Source organism: Pongo abelii, chromosome 23, assembly GCF_028885655.2.
Source record: "Pongo abelii isolate AG06213 chromosome 23, NHGRI_mPonAbe1-v2.0_pri, whole genome shotgun sequence".
NCBI lineage: Eukaryota > Metazoa > Chordata > Mammalia > Primates > Hominidae > Pongo > Pongo abelii.
In genome coordinates, this window is record NC_085929.1 from 30,692,762 (window position 1) to 30,708,825 (window position 16,064).

The 16,064-nt window shown below is 56.7% G+C and overlaps 1 protein-coding gene across 1 annotated transcript; it reads right to left on the reverse strand.

The window, feature by feature from the left end:
• Positions 1–1,818: 1,818 nt before the first annotated feature.
• On the reverse strand, positions 1,819–13,013 carry MMP11 (matrix metallopeptidase 11). The gene is made up of 8 exons (XM_024240215.3): positions 12,869–13,013; positions 6,707–6,936; positions 5,615–5,758; positions 5,402–5,535; positions 5,017–5,258; positions 4,708–4,924; positions 3,642–3,899; positions 1,819–2,723 (listed from the first exon to the last, which is right to left on the reverse strand). Exons 1-8 carry the CDS (start codon positions 12,974–12,976, stop codon positions 2,590–2,592), a joined length of 1,467 nt encoding a protein of 488 aa, XP_024095983.1. The 5' UTR covers positions 12,977–13,013; the 3' UTR covers positions 1,819–2,589.
• Between the last annotated feature and the right edge of the window lie 3,051 nt (positions 13,014–16,064).

The following is a 16,064-nucleotide window of genomic DNA, read 5'->3' on the forward strand; positions in this document are numbered from 1 at the left end:
GGTAGCTGGGACTACAGGCGCCCGCAACCACGCCCGGCTAACTTTTTGTATTTTTAGTAGAGACGGGGTTTCACGGTGTTAGCCAGGATGGTCTGGATCTCCTGACCTCGTGATCCGCCCGCCTCGGCCTCCCAAAGTGCTGGGATTACAGGCGTGAGCCATTGCGCCCAGCCTTGTAATCCCAACTCTTTAGGAGGCCAAGGCAGGGAGGATCACTTGAAGCCAGGAGTTTGAGACCAGACTGGACAAGACAGCAAGACCCTGTCTCTACAAAAATTTTAAAATAAATAAGCTGGGTGTAGCATGGTGGTGTGCACCTGTAGCCCTAGCTACTTGGGAAGTGGAGAGGGGAAGATCCCTTGAGCCCAGGAGTTCAAGGTTATAGTGAGCTGATTGCACCACTGCACTGCAGCCTGGGCAACAAATGGAGACCCTGCCTCTCTTAAAAAAAAAAAAAATGCAACTATGCTATTACGAAGACACACATGGGGCTGGAAGGTAGGGCAAGGAGACACTGGAGAGTTGGGAAGGGCAGTGACTGAAGTTGCTTTGTTCTGTATACTCACAGTGGTGGGAAACCAAAGTACAGTCATCCCTCAGTATCCATGGGAATTGGTTCCAGGACCCCCTGCAGATAATAAAGTCCACAGATGCTCAAGTCCATTATATAAGATGGTGTCATACTTGTATATAACCTACACACATTTTCCTGTATACCTTAAATCACCTCTAGATTCCTTATATTACCTAATACAAAGCAAATGTTATATAAATAGTTGCTATACTATTGTTTAGGGAACAATGACAAAAAAGTCTGTACATGTTCAGTACAGAGGTAACCATCCTTTATTTATTTATTTATTTATTTATTTATTTATTTTATTGAGACAGAGTCTTGCTCTGTCGCCCAGGCTGGAGTGCAGTGGCACGATCTTGGCTCACTGCAAGCACCGCCTCCTGGGTTCACACCATTCTCCTGCCTCAGCCTCCCGAGTAGCTGGGACTACAGGCGCCCGCCACCACGCCTGGCTAATTTTTTGTATTTTTAGTAGAGACGGGGCTTCACGGTGTTAGTCAGGATGGTCTCGATCTCCCGACCTCGTGATCCGCTCGCCTCAGCCTCCCAAAGTGCTGGGATTACAAGCATGAGCCACCGCACCCAGCCTATTTATTTATTAATTATTTTTTGAGATGGAGTTTTGCTCTTGTCACCCAGGCTGGAGCGCAATGGCACTATCTCGGCTCACTGTAACCTCCGCCTCCAGGTTCAAGCAATTCTCCTGCCTCAGCCTCCCAAGTAGCTGGGATTACAGGCTCCTGCCACCACACCCAGCTACTTTTTGTATTTTTAGTAGAGATGGGGTTTCACCATGTTGGCCAGACTGGTCTCGAACTCCTGACCTCAGGTGATCCACACACCTTGGCCTTCCAAAGAACTGGGATTACAGGCACAAGCCACTGCACCCGGCCGCATCCTTTTTTTAAACATTTTTTTTTCTACCCGAGGTTAGTTGAGCCTATGGATGCAGAAACCACACCTATGTATGGAAGGCTGGGCTGTGGCGTGAGCAGATAAACCACCACTCTGGAGGATGAACAGAGGAGACAAGTAGGAAAGTGGGGAGCCAGTTAAGAAGCCACTGTAACAAAATGTGATGTAGAAATGGAGCAGAAGGAGCCCTGAGCACTGTGCCCAGCCCCAATGGCCAGAGGCTTGGGGGTGGTAGACTTCGACCCTGGCTCTCAGGATAGGGCTGGACAGTGGCCAGGCCTCCCCATCCTGGCTGAACATTCACAAAAGGAGACCAAGCAGGCAGGTAGAAAACAACTGTGTTTAATGACAATCCTCAGTTTAAAAAAAAAAAAAAAGAAGAAGCTTTATACACACTGTACACACATTTACAATGGCTTTGGAGGATAGTAGTGCTGTGAAAAGGGCTTCAGGAGGATCCGGCCTGGGACAGGATTGAGGTATGTTGCAGCCTCCAGGGCCCGGGGTCTCCTGCATGAAGAATACCCCTCCCCAGTTGACTGTGAACTTTTTGGCCTGGATTCTGGAGAACAGATTTCCAGGATTGTCAGCCAGACGGCAGACAGATGCAGGCACCTACCAAGACCTGACCTCAGGAAGTGGCCCTGCCCTACAGCCCGGTTGCTCAGCCAGGGCTGATGGCCACAGGGCCCCAGCACCCTTGCTTCAGTGCCAGCCCCTGGAAGGAACCTCACAACAGGGATAGAGCAAGGACACTCCAGTTCCCCCAGCCCTGCCATGGTGCTACCCTGAGGGACAGGTATGGAGACAGGGCAGCCAGGTTTGCCAGGACCTGCATAGCTGGCCCAAGACTGCCCTTCCTCTTAAGTCATGCCAAAGCCTCCCTGCCCAGTCTGAGACAGTCGCTGGCAGGTGACCACGACCTGCGTGGCCCTCCCTGCAGTTGTCATGGTGGTTGTACCCCACCCCATCCCCCTGAGGAGACATGGGCTCAGTCCCATGCCTGGTGCCCACAACCACAAAGATGGCCATGGGTCTCTAGCCTGATATCCGTGGCCTCGCAGGGGTCAGCACCCCTGAGGGCATCCAAGCCACGGTCAGAGGAAAGTGTTGGCAGGCTCGGCACAGCCGAAGAAGTCGGGACCCACGAGACGGGGGAAGCCTTCCAGAGCCTTCACCTTCACAGGGTCAAACTTCCAGTAGAGGCGGCCACGCAGGAAGTAGGCATAGCCTGAGAAGAGAAGGTGGTCAAGCCTGGGCGAGTGGACACTGGGCCCTACTCCTGCCTGTCAGGCTGTGCCCAGGGATTGGCACTAAGAGAGGGATGGGTGGGCAGCCCTTGGCCACTGCTGAGTTCCTCAAGTCCTGCAGGATCCAGGGCCAGCCTTTCAGAACCTCTCTTCCCTCTAGGGAGCCCTTCTGCCTGCCCTGGAATCTGGGCTGGGCTAATACCCAGCCTGACAGGTACCCAGAGCCTCAGAGGCCTGAGTCCCACCTCTCAGGAAAGCAAGTCCCATTGCCCACACCACCCTCCACATCACTCTCTCCCGCATCCATTAGCCAGGCTATTGACAGGCATCCTGGAGTCCTGGAGCTGGAGGCTACCCTAGGATAGCTGTCCCAGTGGGTCCTGATGTGGGAGAAAGAGCACAGAAGAGGAGCCTAGCAGGGGAGGGAGCACTGGACTGGCTCTAGCCCTCTGTGGTTGTGGGAGGCTGGGTGGGTCAGTGGTTAGGAGCAGGGACCACCAGGGTAGTCCAGGTTAGGGGCCTCATTGCCCGAGCCTCTGCTCCTCTGGAAACTGGGTTCACAACAGGTGTCACTTCAGAGGGCTGTTCTGAGAACTGGATGAGACCAGTAAGGAGCTTAGAGCATTGTTCGCCCTCAGTGTACAGCAGTTTATTGTTCTACTGGCTGTGGCTGAGCAACCAGGGTAAGACCTTGCACTTCTCTGACCCTCAGTCTCCTCATCTGCAACATAGAATGTAGCACTAGCCGGCCACCGAGAGGAGGGCAGATGGCACTGGACAAAGGACCTGTGATGAAGAGCCACACTGCCTGTGGCAGTCATGTGGGAGCCCAGCCACCACCAGGTGGGAGAAGCGGCTGCTGTGCCCACCTCCCACCAGCTGCCTCACCCCCAACGCACCATCAGCATCCTGGAAAGCAGCGTCGATCTCAGAGGGCACCCCTCGCCAGTCAGTGGCCCTGCGGGGCACGGGACTGTCTACACGCCGGGTGCTGGGGTGGAAACGCCAGTAGTCCCTGCCTCGGAAGAAGTAGATCTTGTTCTTCTCGGGACCCCAGACCAAGGCGGCATGGACCGGGAACCTCACCAGGCCCAGCTCGGTGAGGGGTGCGGGGCCCAGGACTGGCTTTTCACCGTCGTACACCCAGTACTGAGCACCTGCCGGAGAGGGAAGGCTGCAAGGACCTGCCCAGCCATCACTGCCATGCCCCGCCACTGTGGACCTGCTTGACCCCCACCACAGACTCTCCCAGCCTCAGTTTCCTTATTAGTAAAATATGCAGGCCAATAATGCCTGCTCAGCGCCCCACTCGCAGAGGGAAGCGGGAGGCCTGGGGTAAGCTGGGGCAGTGAATGCTCTGTAAACTAGCGCATGGGTGAGGTTACTCTCATCAGTGGAGGGCTGCCTGGGCGCCTGCTCCTTCCACTGGCATTTGGCCATGACAAATGCCACTCCCTGGGCCCCTGCAGGCTGGGCTGCCCTGGAACCCACGCAGGTTTCCCATGCGGTGCCTTCATTTGTGAAGTCCCTGGCATCTGCAATGCTCCAGGCTCTCATCTCTGCCAGTTGAAGGTGGAAATCCCAGCTCTAGGATGACAGACCTGGATCAATTCCCTGCCCTGCCTCTTCCCAGCTGCACTCTCAGTGAGTCACTTCACTGCCTCGGAGCCCCAGAGGCCTCATCTCTAGAACCCCGCCCCATGGGGTGGCTGAGGGTTGAACGCACCAACACGTGGCCCCACCGTGCAATCCCTTCCACGCTGCTCCTATCTCAAGAGCCACCTCCGGGAGCCTCCTACCTGTGCCTGAGGAGCAAACCACACTCTGTCTCCCTTGGCCCCCAGGCTTTGGGGCAACTCTCCCTATCCACTGTGTCCCTGAGGATCCGTCTGTCTGTTCCTCCCCTTGGCCATAACATTCCTGGCTCTGGGAAGTCTCTTGAGCAGATCCCCAACCCCCACTCACCTTGGAAGAACCAAATGTGGCCCTGGGCATCCTCGAAGGCAGCGTCCACAGGGCTAGGCAGTCCCTGCCAGTGGCGAGAGGCCAATGCTGGGTAGCCGGGCTGCAGCTGGCCCCCACGCAGGCGCCACACAAAGCCCGCTTTGAAGAAAAAGAGCTCGCCTCGGATGGTGGAGACCGCGTCAAACGAGGCCTCACAGGCATCTGGTGGGGCGTCCGGCTGTGGTGGGAGAGAGGGACACATGCTGAGGGCATATGCTGCAGTCACAGTGGCCAGCAGAGGAGTGGGGGAACTGGCGGGCAGGGCCTCACCTCCAGCGGTGCAATCTCATTGGTGTCTATCCCAGCCTGGGGGCCCAGGGCTGGGGTCCTGGAGGTGACAGTGGGCCAGGGCTGGCCATATAGGTGTTGAATGCCCCTGCGGTCATCTGGGCTGAGACTCAGTGGGTAGCGAAAGGTGTAGAAAGCGGACATCAGGGCCTTGGCTGCTGTTGTGTGCTGCAGCCCCAGCACGTGGCCAAATTCATGGGCTGCCACCTGCAGCAGGTCTGTTCCTAGAAAAGGGAGGTGGCTCAGCAACCCCCGAACCTCCTGCCCAGGACATCCAGCTCCAGACCCCAGCTCAGTGACCTTGGTGAGTCCCCATTCTTTATGATCTTCAGTTGCCCCATCTGGAAAATGGGTCCCCAGCCCATACCCTGGTCATCCCCGATAGTCCAGGTCTCATCATAGTCGAAGTGGACATCCCCTTCTCGGTGAGTCTTAGGGAAGAAGGCATGGGCCAGGATGCCCCCAGGCCCATCAAACGGCAGGTCGTCCCCATGCCAGTACCTACAGATGGGTGGGGGCGGGGTCAGTGGCTGCTGGCAGGTGAGGCTATTCCCGGAGGGGTCCCAGGCCGCCCATTCACCTGGCGAAGTCGATCATGATGTCAGCACGGCCCTCGTGCACCTCAGTGAAGGTGAGTGGCGTCACATCGCTCCATACCTTTAGGGCCTCTGCCATCATCTGCTGCACCTGCTCCTGCACCAGCTGCCATGGGAACCGAAGGATCCTGGAGGGAGATGGAGGGGCCTGGGCCTCAGGGAAGGGACAGCCCCTGATGGCTGAGGCACCAGGAGTTGCCCCTGGATGCTTGGTGGGTGTGTGAACACTCAGGACACAGGCCAGGTGTGCTCTAGGCCTCAGCTTCAGCGCACTGGTCTCCCTGGCCACACGGGCACATGTGTATGTGGTTTGTTCATACTTAGGCAAATACAAGTGTCTGCATTCAGTGGAAAGAACCAGGACCAGGGGTCCCGGGACCCCCATCCTAGACCTGACAGTGCCACTCACTGTGGGCAGACCTTAGTTCCTTGAGCCCCTGTTGGTTCCCAGGCCCCCACCTAGGAAATTCTGAAGATCCCAGTCTCAGCTCCAATGCTGTGTGACACCAGCCCATTCTTCATTCCCAGGCTGGGTCCCCACCCGCAGGATGTGTGAGCCCCAGCTTCCCTATCACCTGCCCAGGGTCCTCCCAAGTCACCCAGTGAGATGCCCACTATTGCCTCTCCCCGCTTACCACGGTCTCCACCTGCTCGAAGCCCAAGTTGTGATGGTAGAGTTGGACAATGACATGGCTGACACCCACCTCAGACTGACACAGAGGATGGGGCTGTGTCTGCCTCATTCACCGTGGAGTCCCAGAGGCTTGTCCTCACAGGTCTCTAGTAAAGGCTGCCTGAGTGACTGAACACCCATCCGCAGGCATGTGCTGGGACTCTTTGCATGATGACAGAGGCTCTGCCCCTCTGCTGAGGGAGGGTCTCCATATGTGTGTGTGTCTAAATTGGGGTTTCAGGGTGTTTGCCCATAGATGGCCTCCCTGGGGTTCAGTGGACACACAGGTCTGTTAGACATGAAGATCTACCCCGGCCTGTGTCTCAAGCAGCAGCTGTGAGGGCGGCTGGCTTACCCACGGACACACAGGTGGCATCCTAGTGTCCTGCTCCCAGGCCCCTACCTGTAAGTGAGGTCCGTCTTCTCCCAGCGCCCGCCAGAAAGCACGAACCTCTTCTGTCGGTTGCGGGCACTCAGCCCATCAGGTGGGTCGGGCACACCACAGCGGGGAGGCCTGAGGCTGCTGGCAGGCCGGGGGGCCTCCTGCGTGGCAGGGGCAGGCACCGGGCTACTGGGCAGGGCTGCATGCCAGGGCTGTGGCCCCCTCCACTCAGCATGGAGGTGGTGGGCGTCCTAGGCAGGAGAGATGACATGAGGGTCTGGTCAAGCCTAAGGTCCACATGGCCCACAGTTAGAGGTATGGCCTGTCAGCAAACCCACGTGCAACCCCGGCCCACTGTGTGGCTGGGCAAACGGAGAGGGAAAGGGCACCGGCACATGGCAGGGCCCTTTGGCATCTGGCTGGCTCTCTGGTTTCTTGGCACCTTGTTCCAAGGCATCAAGCTGTCCCCCACATCATGGAGGGCCCTGGGCTGCCTGTCACCTACTCCAGCTACTTAGGCCAATGAGGTCTGGGGGTAGGGGCACACTGGGACTGGCTATGAGCCATACACTCCAGGAATGGACCCCAAAAAGCTTCCTCCGAGGGAACACCAGGCAACCTCCTCCTGCTCCCCACAGAAACTCGCTTCCAACTCCCTTTCTTCCTGTGTCCACTAAGTTCAGACACACCTGGGTCACCCCCCATGCTGCTGTCCCTGTCATATGAGCAGGCTCTGCCCTCTCTCCTGCCCAGGATTTCCCCCACCTCCTCCCCAGTGTAGAGCAGCTGTAGCCCTGCAGTGTGGCCTCAGTCAGTGTAACCTGACTGCTGGGGGTGACACTGATTTGTGGACTGGACAAGGTGAGGCATGTACAACACCTAGCACAGGCCCAGCACCCGGGAAGGCACCTGGCCACTGAGGCCTGGCTTCTAGCAGAGGTGGTTTTGGTCACACCCCACCAGGGCTAGGAGTACAGTGGGAGCTGATCTGTGATCTGCCTGCCTTCTTCAAGCGGGGAGGGTGGGGACAGTTAATTACCAGGTGCCCAGCCCCACTCGCCAAAGCCCCAGGACCACAGATGGCGATTCAGACCTAAGCTACATCCTGCTACCTGTCTATAAGTCTCCAGGGCAGAAGTTACAGTTCTTGTGCATGAGAAAAGCAGAAGCTCAGAGAGGTTGGAGACCCTGCAAAGTCACCCAGCAAGGGCATGGCAAGGCCAGGCCAGGACCCTGGCAGCCCAGGCCTAAGGCTAAGGCCTGGCTCTGGACACCGCACAGAAGCCAAGTCTCCTTCCTGCACTGAAGGAGAGGGATGGAGCTGTGCTGCTTGCTGAGAGACTCAGCACCTGTCTGGTCTGGGCAACTGCAGCCTCCTCACAGCCATATTTGGGGCAGGAGCTCAGCCACTCAGGCCCCACCTCACCCTCAGCCTTTGGCAGCTCTCCCAGGCTCCATACACCCCAGGGATCTGATCAGTGTCCCAACGCTCCCTGCTCCTCATCCCAGAGCTGAGGCGTCAAGAACACCCCACCATGAAGGGGGGCCTTCTGAACACGGAGGCTATGGAACTACTAAGGGCATGAGGCCCTGAAGCAGCTTCCCCCCGTTTCCGAGTTTGCTTATTGCATGGTTACCTGGCACAGCGCAGTCTCACTGGGTTGTGGGTTCTGGCCGATTCTGGGCTTATTGGTTTTTTATTTTGTTTTGTCTTGTTTTTTTGAGATGCAGTCTGGCTCTGTTGCCCAAGCTGGAGTGCAGTGGCGCGATCTCGGCTCACTACAATCTCCACCTCCTGGGTTCAAGCAATTCTCTGCCTCAGCCTCCCGAGTAGCTGGGGTTACAGCTGCCCGCCACCATGCCTGGTTATTTATTTTTTATTTTTTATTTTTTTTCTGAGAGGGAGTCTCGCTCTGTCACCCAGGCTGGAGTACAGTGGCATGATCTGGGCTGACTACAACCTCCGCCTTCTGGGTTCATGCCATGCTCCTGACTCAGCCTCCCGAGTAGCTGGCACTACAGGCGCACGCTGCCATGCCCGGCTAATTTTTTTGTATTTCTAGTAGAGACTGGGTTTCACCATGTTAGCCAGGATGGTCTCGATCTGCTGACCTTGTGATCCGCTCGCCTCGGCCTCCCAAAGTGCTGGGATTACAGGCGTCAGCCACCGCGCCCAGCCTCATGCCTGGCTAATTTTTGTATTTTTAGTAGAGATGAGGGTTCTCCATGTTGGCCAGGCTGGTCTTGAACTCCTGACCTCATGTTCCACCCGCCTCGGCCTCCCAAAGTACTGGGATTACAGGCATGAGCCACCGCACACAGCCTGGGGTTATTGTTAATAAGTACTTATCACTGGTTGCAGGCTAGGACCTTGGCAACAGCTCCACGGACTTGCTGTTAGCCCCTGATGGAACCTCTCACCAACTCCAGCATCACCCTCATTTCCAGGATGAGGAAATGGACCCCAGAGGAGTTAAGCAGCTTGATCAGATAACAGCTGGCAGGCAGCGGACTATCTGTGCTCACAGCCCACCCAGCTCCCTGCTACCTCTGCTCTGTTCTGCAGGGGTTGCGTCACCCTTCCCCTGAAGGAGGGACCCAGGCTGGCCTCACCTTGGTGACAGAAGAGAAGAAATTGCAAATTATTCAGTGCCTGCTATTTCCCAGGCATTTTGCAGGCAGGTTCGTTGGGCTTCCAATATCCACCAGGAAGGTGGAGATGCTACATATCCAAGTCCTCCCATAGAGGATGTGGGCTGCCAGAGGGGCCTGCCTCTTCCTCCTCGTCACACTGCCCCCTTGACCTACAGGAGAAACAGATTCCTTTCCCCAGCCTGGCAAGGGTATGAAGACCCTCCCTGGAAAGGGCAGAGCTGTGCTGTCCCCTGGAGCTCCAAACAACCCAGAGCCCAGCCTGCCAGCCCTGTCTATGCCCATGGCCAGAAATCTCTCCTCTGCCCTCCAGTGAGTCCTGGTGCAGACAGTCATGGAGGGAGAGCCACAGGCATGCCCCACCCCTTCCACTGTCCCTTCCTGTCCTTCCCTCATGAGGCACCCAGTCCATGCCCAAACGCCTGGATCATGACAGTCTTAGTGTCGCAAAAAGAGCCGGCCACTGAGGTTCAGAAGGCCTAATTCTATGACATGGAGACTCTAGACAAGTCACCTTCCTCTCTTAGCCTCAACTTTCCTATCTGTCAAATGGGAATGATGCCACAGTAAAGGGCTACGTGACATCCTTCTGTAATGCCTGCTGTAGCCTCTGGCACAGAGAAGCACCTCTTACCTGGCCCTGTTCCTTGTCCCTGTGGGCCCTCCCCTCCCACGCTTGGGAATCTGCCCTTGCCAGTCCCTACAGTTCCCATCACCCACCTCCCCTCTAGCTCCCCAACAAAATCTCCAGGCTTTAAATGGTAAAACAGAAGTCGCAGCTAGAAGGGAGCTTTCAGGCCTAGAAAAGAGAAGCACCTTGTGCAGGGTCTCCCGCATATCAAGGTCTCTTCTCCCTGTCCATGTCTCATTCATTAAATTCTTAGAAACTGAGTGAGCAGGAGATGCTAGAAATGAGGCCTCTAGCTACTGAGGTTGTTTTTTAGAGCCCATGATTTTTTTAGAGCCCATGAGCTCTTGGCCTCAGTTTCCCCACGGCTGGGATAGGACACACACTCTGCCTCACTGTCCTCCCACGCTTCATCTTTCCAAGTCCTTTCTGGCCTGGGGCCAGATGCCCTAACTACAAGGCGTGGCATGAAGCAGCTTGCTACTTGTGAGACAGGTGGGCTTGGCCTTCCCAGGACTCTTGGGATTCAGTGAGGTGAGGTGGTAGACACAGGCCACCACTGGCCTCATCTACACCCCTGGGGAGTTTGAGGAACAAGCAGCTCCCCCATTTCCCAGAGGATGAGACAGAGCCCAGAGAGCTCAAGGACTTTGCCCGGGGTCACACAGCAAGTCATGCAAGAGCTGGGCCTAGACCTGGGGCTCATGCCTCCCACCTCCAGGGCTTCCCCCTGTCTCCCCAGCTCTTGGCTTTTCTCCAAGAAGCATTTCTGCTTCCAGTGCATTCCCTCTGTCTTGGCCAGTAGCCTCCCTTGGCCTGCCCTGTGGTGGGTTCTTAGCTCACTTAGCCCCACCCTCCTCTGGCAGACACCAAACCTCAGCTGCAGACACATTCAAGGAATTTCTCAGCTGACCCAGTGTCCTGGCAGAGCTTAGAGACTCGGAGTCAACCCCGGCCCAGGGTCAACTTGCAATCCAGAAAACGGGAGGCACCAGATAGAGGGGAGATAAGGGAGGAAGCCAGGGTGCCAGGAAACACTGCGAAAGGCCGGGCTCATTGTGCCCCTTTCTGGGCCTCAGTCTGCAGTCAGTCTAGTGGGTATAATTAATCATAGCTATGCCTTCTGATGTCAGTGGGAGGCGAGACTTCAAGGAAGGCACTTGTTAGGCTATGGAGGAAGACGGGAGCATCACCATGCAGTTATCATCACGCCCCTCTGAGGCTCAGAGAGGTCAAGCAACCTGCCCAACTCGCACAGCCAGTTGGCAAGCAGGGATATCTTCTCCCTCAAGTTTCCACCTAATCTTCCTATTCTCACCGCTCTGCTGCTGGCTCCAGGAGGGACGGTAGCTCCGTCCCATCCATCGGACTGCAGGGCTTCTGTCAACCCTGAAAGCTGGGAACTGGGCTGGATAAATATTTACAGAGCTCTCCCAGCCTTGCTGAAGGCAGCCGAGGGATAAACACATCAGAGGTGACCCCAAATGTTCGCTGCGTGTTTGCAGAGTGACAGACCACAGTCCAGCTCAGACCCCACCCCAAGCTGGCCCCCAGCTCCAGCACTGACCATGCACAAGCGTCAAAGTGGCAGCTACAGGTGACAGTGTTTCTAGTGAGCCTGGCATCACCTCATTGCTCAGCGGTGGGCACAGCAGTAGACACCATTGCCCCCTCCCACGCGCATCCCCATTAGCGATGGAGTGGGTGAGATTCTGAGGCATGGCAGGATTCACCCAGGGTCGCATGGTTCAAACCCAGATCTCTCCAGTTTCCAGACCTGTGGGTTCAATGTCTACCCACAGTGATTCCTGACTCTGTCCCAAGTCCTAGGGACCAAGAGGGGCTGGGAAGGAGGCAAGACTCCAGACTGAGATGCCCCCCATTCCCTCTACCCCACCCATCCCATCCCTTTCTGCTCCCATAGCCAGCACAGGACAAGGCTGCCCAGGGCAGAGCCAGAGTGGCTGGACAGAGGGTCCCAGCCTGGCCAGGCCTCCCTCCTCACCAGACCAGTCCTGAGACTCTGCCTGTCACCCCCTCCTACTCCCTTCACTGCCCAAGCTGTCTGAACGCCTCCGCTGTGGAGTGGAGTGGCCCAGGCTCTGGCCCCAGGCCCTGGGACTGGTGCCTGGAAGCGCCCCAGGGAAGGGGCAGCTTTTGGGACACATGCAAGCTGTCACACACACTCCATGACAGTCCCTCCTCTCCTCACTCTGCTGTCCTCTCTTACCTGGGCTTTCTTCTCCTCTCCTAAGCACACATTTTCTCCCTTTCCTTTCCTGGCTTCTTTCTGACAGCCACCTCTCAGTCACACACACACTGCACTCATACTATTTCATACTCATGTTCTCCTGGCTCCAAGCCTCCCAAAACTGCTGCCGGCAGGTGCCCGCAGGGGACATCTCCAGGCTCAGACCCCACTTCCCGCAGCACAGAGCTGCCCTCCCCAGCTCTCCCTTTATCCTCCAGCCCACCGCACACCTGGAGGTGTACTAACTGCGGCCACACACCTGCAGGCTGACACCTGCCTAGGATCTGCTCGGCTTTGTCCCTGCGATGAATAGGGGGCCCTGTAACCACTCCCACTGCTACTTCCTTCCACGCACACTCCAGCACCCGCGGCTGGAGCGCGAGAGGCAGGTCCCCACGCTGGGAGCAAGCGTGAGTCCAGCGTGGAGTCCCGTCCCACCAGCCCGAACGATGCCGGCGCCGGCTCCCCTTCACACCCCCAGGGACTGCAAGCTCGCTGTCTATCACGCCTAGAGGGAACCAGAAAGCGTTTCGGGTACCGGGCGCAGGAGGCCACCCGGGGCGCCCCTTTGGGTCCGGATCTGCCGCTGGGCCCAGCCCGCGTGCCCGGCGCCCCCTCAGCGAGGAGCGGCCGGCGAGTGGCGGGCACTCACCGGCGGCAGAGCCCGGGCCAGCAGCGGCGGCGGCTGGAGCAGCAGCAGCAGCATCGGGAGCAGGAGGGCGCGCGGGGCCGCGCTGTGGAGCCAGGCGGCCGGAGCCATCCGCCCCGGGGCTGCTGGGCTTGCTGGGCCGCGCCGGGCCGCCGCCCCTTATAGCTTCCGCCCCACCCCCGGCCCGCCCCGGCCCCGCCCCCCGCCGCCTTTTGTTCTGAACTCTCCTAGCCGCCGCGGCCCGGGTGGGGGAGGTGAACGGGGAGGGGACGGCCCAGCGGGGTCGACAGCCAGAGACAGGGTCCTGCCCCGGGGCTGGCAAAGTCCCTGTCTGGTGCTGGGTGACCCTGACCAACCCGTGCCGCTCTGGGTCTCAGTTTCTCCGCTGGGTGGTGGCCGTCCAAAGTCTTAGACTTGGCTAGAGTCCGAGAAGAGTCGGGTTTCATGGGTCCCATCCGTACCCCCACCTTTGGAAGGCGCATCCCACTGGGTCTCCTTGGTGGCCTGACCTCTGACCTCTGCTAACTTGTGACAGGTGGTCCTACCCACAAGCAAGTTCCCCCACCCCTCAGAGCCTCAACGGATCCTTCTAGAAGATGACACAATAGCCCCTGTGAGGAAAGGGATATTATTTTATTTATTTATTTATTTATTTTTCGAGACACAGTCTCACTCTGTCTCCCAGGCAGGAGTGCAGTGGTGTGATCTCCACTCACTGCAACCTCCGCCTCCCAGGTTCAAACGATTCTCCTACCTCAGCCTCCCAAGTAGCTGGGACCACAGACACGCGCCACCATGCCTGGCTAATTTTTGTATTTTTAGTAGAGATGGGGTTTCACCATGTTGGCCAGGCTGGTCTCGAACTCCTGACCTCAAGTGATCTGCCCACCTTGGCCTCCCAAAGTGCTGGGATTACATGGGGAAGCCATTGCACCTGGCCAGGAAAGGGATATTAAAATGTGTCCCAGGGGAAAGTGAGGCATATGGCAGGGACTGGCCAGTCCTTCAGCTTGGGAGAGACCGAAGTTTACAGATAGGGAAACTGAGGCTCCAAGAGGGAGGGTCCAGGCTTTTCCATACCAGCAGACAAGTGGAGGGGTCAGGAGGTCCTCTAGCTGGTCAGCTGTGGGGAGGGTGCTGTCAGAAGGCTGTGGGAGGTGTCTGAGTGGAGTACTGGGCCCTCAGGGTGTCCCCAGCAAGCCCCTGGGGACCCCTCCAGGCTAGCCACCTCAGACTTGAAAGAAAGGAGGTGAGAGGCCTGGCACAGTGGCTCATGCCTGTAATCCCAGCACTTTGGGAGGCCGAGGCAGGTGGATCACGAGGTCGGGAGTTGGAGACCAGCCTGACCAACATGGTGAAACCCTGCCTCTAGTAAAAATACAAAAATTAGCCAGGTGTGGTGGCACATGCCTGTAAGCCCAGCTACTCAGGAGGCTGAGGCAGGAGAATCACTTGAACCCGGGAGGCAGAGGTTGCAGTGAGCCGAGACTGTGCCATTGCACTCCAGCCTGGGCGACAGAGCGAGACTCCATCTCAAAAAACAAAAAAGAAAGAAAGGAGGTGAGACTCAAAGGAGGGGGTGTGTCCACATTCTGGAAGGGATCCTTCAGTCTCATCCCTGATTTTCGGGGCTACCCAGTCCTGCTGTACACCCCTTGAAGTGATGAAGGGCCTCACCACCTCACCAGGCGACCTGTTCCATCATGGGTGGCCCTGTAGAGCCACGATCCAGGCAGTGGCTCCCATCCCAGCAGGCAGGGCTCTGAGCTGCTCAAAGTTGAGGCTGTGGTCAGGAAGCCTGGGCCAAGAAAGGGAAGCGGGTGGGGAAATGTTTCACAGCTTATTCAAGAAGACTCCACAGAGACTCCTAGAGGGCGAGGAGAAGTAAGACAGCAGTGATTTTTACAAGCAGTGATTTTTACAACCTACACTGTTCGTAATCTTTTCTTTTTTTTTTTTTTTTTTTTTTGAGACGGAGTCTCTCTCTCTTGCCCAGCTGGAGGGCAGTGACGCGATCTCGGCTCACTGCAAGCTCCGCCTCCCGGGTTCACGCCATTCTCCTGCCTCAGTCTCCTGAGTAGCTGGGACTACAGGCGCCCGCCACCACGCCCGGCTAATTTTTTATATTTTTAGTAGAGACGGGGTTTCACCATGTTGGCCAGGCTGGTCTTGAACTCCTGACCTCAGGTGATCCACCCACCTCGTCCTCCCAAAGTGCTGGGATTACAGGCATAAGCCACCGCGCCTGAAAGGCAATCTTTTCTTTAAAGTCACTCACTTTTATTTATTTTTATTATTTTGAGACAGGGTCTTGCTCAATGGTGTGATCTTGGCTCACTGCAATCTCCGCCTTCCAGGCTCAAACAATCCTCCTGCCTCAGCCTCCCAAGTAGCTGGGACTACAGGTGTGCATCACTATGCTCTGCTAATTTTTGTATTTTTCGTAGAGACAGGGTTTCACCATGTTGGCCAGGCTGGTCTCGAACTCCTGGACTCAAGCAATCTGCCTGCCTCGGCCTCACAAAGTTCTGGGATATAGACATGAGCCACTGTTCCCCGCTAAAGTGACTCATTTTTAAAAAGTAGGCATTTCAGGCCGGGCGTGGTGGCTCATGCCTGTAATCCCAGCAATTTGGGAGGCTGAGGCAGGCGGATCACGAGAGACCATCCTGGCCAACATGGTGAAACCCCGTCTCTACTAAAAATACAAAAAAAAAATTAGCTGGGCATGGTGGCACGCTCCTGTAGTCGCAGCTACTTGGGAAGCTGAAGCAGGAGAATCACTTGAACCTGGGAGGTGGAGGTTGCAGTAAGCCGAGATCACACCACCACACTCCAGCCTGGCAACAGAGTGAGACTCTGTTTAAAAAAAACAAAAACAAAAACAAAAAAACAACAAAAAACAAATAATTAGCAGGGCATGGTGGCATGCGCCTGGGGTCCCAGATACTCGGGAGACTGAGGCAAGAGAATCGCTTGAACCCAGGAGGCGGAAGTTGCAGTGAGTGGAGATCGTACCACTGCACTCCAGCCTGAGCGACAGAGCAAGACTCCGTCTCAAAAAAAAAAAAAAAAAAAAAAGTTGGCATTTCAATGCCTGCTTCAGTGTCATCCTTTCAGCCTCATTTTCATTTGTGTAACCCACTTAAGTGGTCTTGGGTGCCTCCGAGGTCCAAGGCCATGCCTTGTGGAACCTGCA

Bases quoted from the DNA above. Each gene is read 5' to 3' on its own strand.
- MMP11 (XM_024240215.3), bottom strand. From the start codon at position 12,976: ATGGCTCCGGCCGCCTGGCTCCACAGCGCGGCCCCGCGCGCCCTCCTG. The intron at 5,759-6,706 runs GTAGGGGCCTGG...ATCTCCCTCCAG, and splicing joins AAGACGGACCTCACTTACAG to GATCCTTCGGTTCCCATGGC. The intron at 4,925-5,016 runs GTGAGGCCCTGC...CTCCCACCACAG, and splicing joins ATGAGATTGCACCGCTGGAG to CCGGACGCCCCACCAGATGC.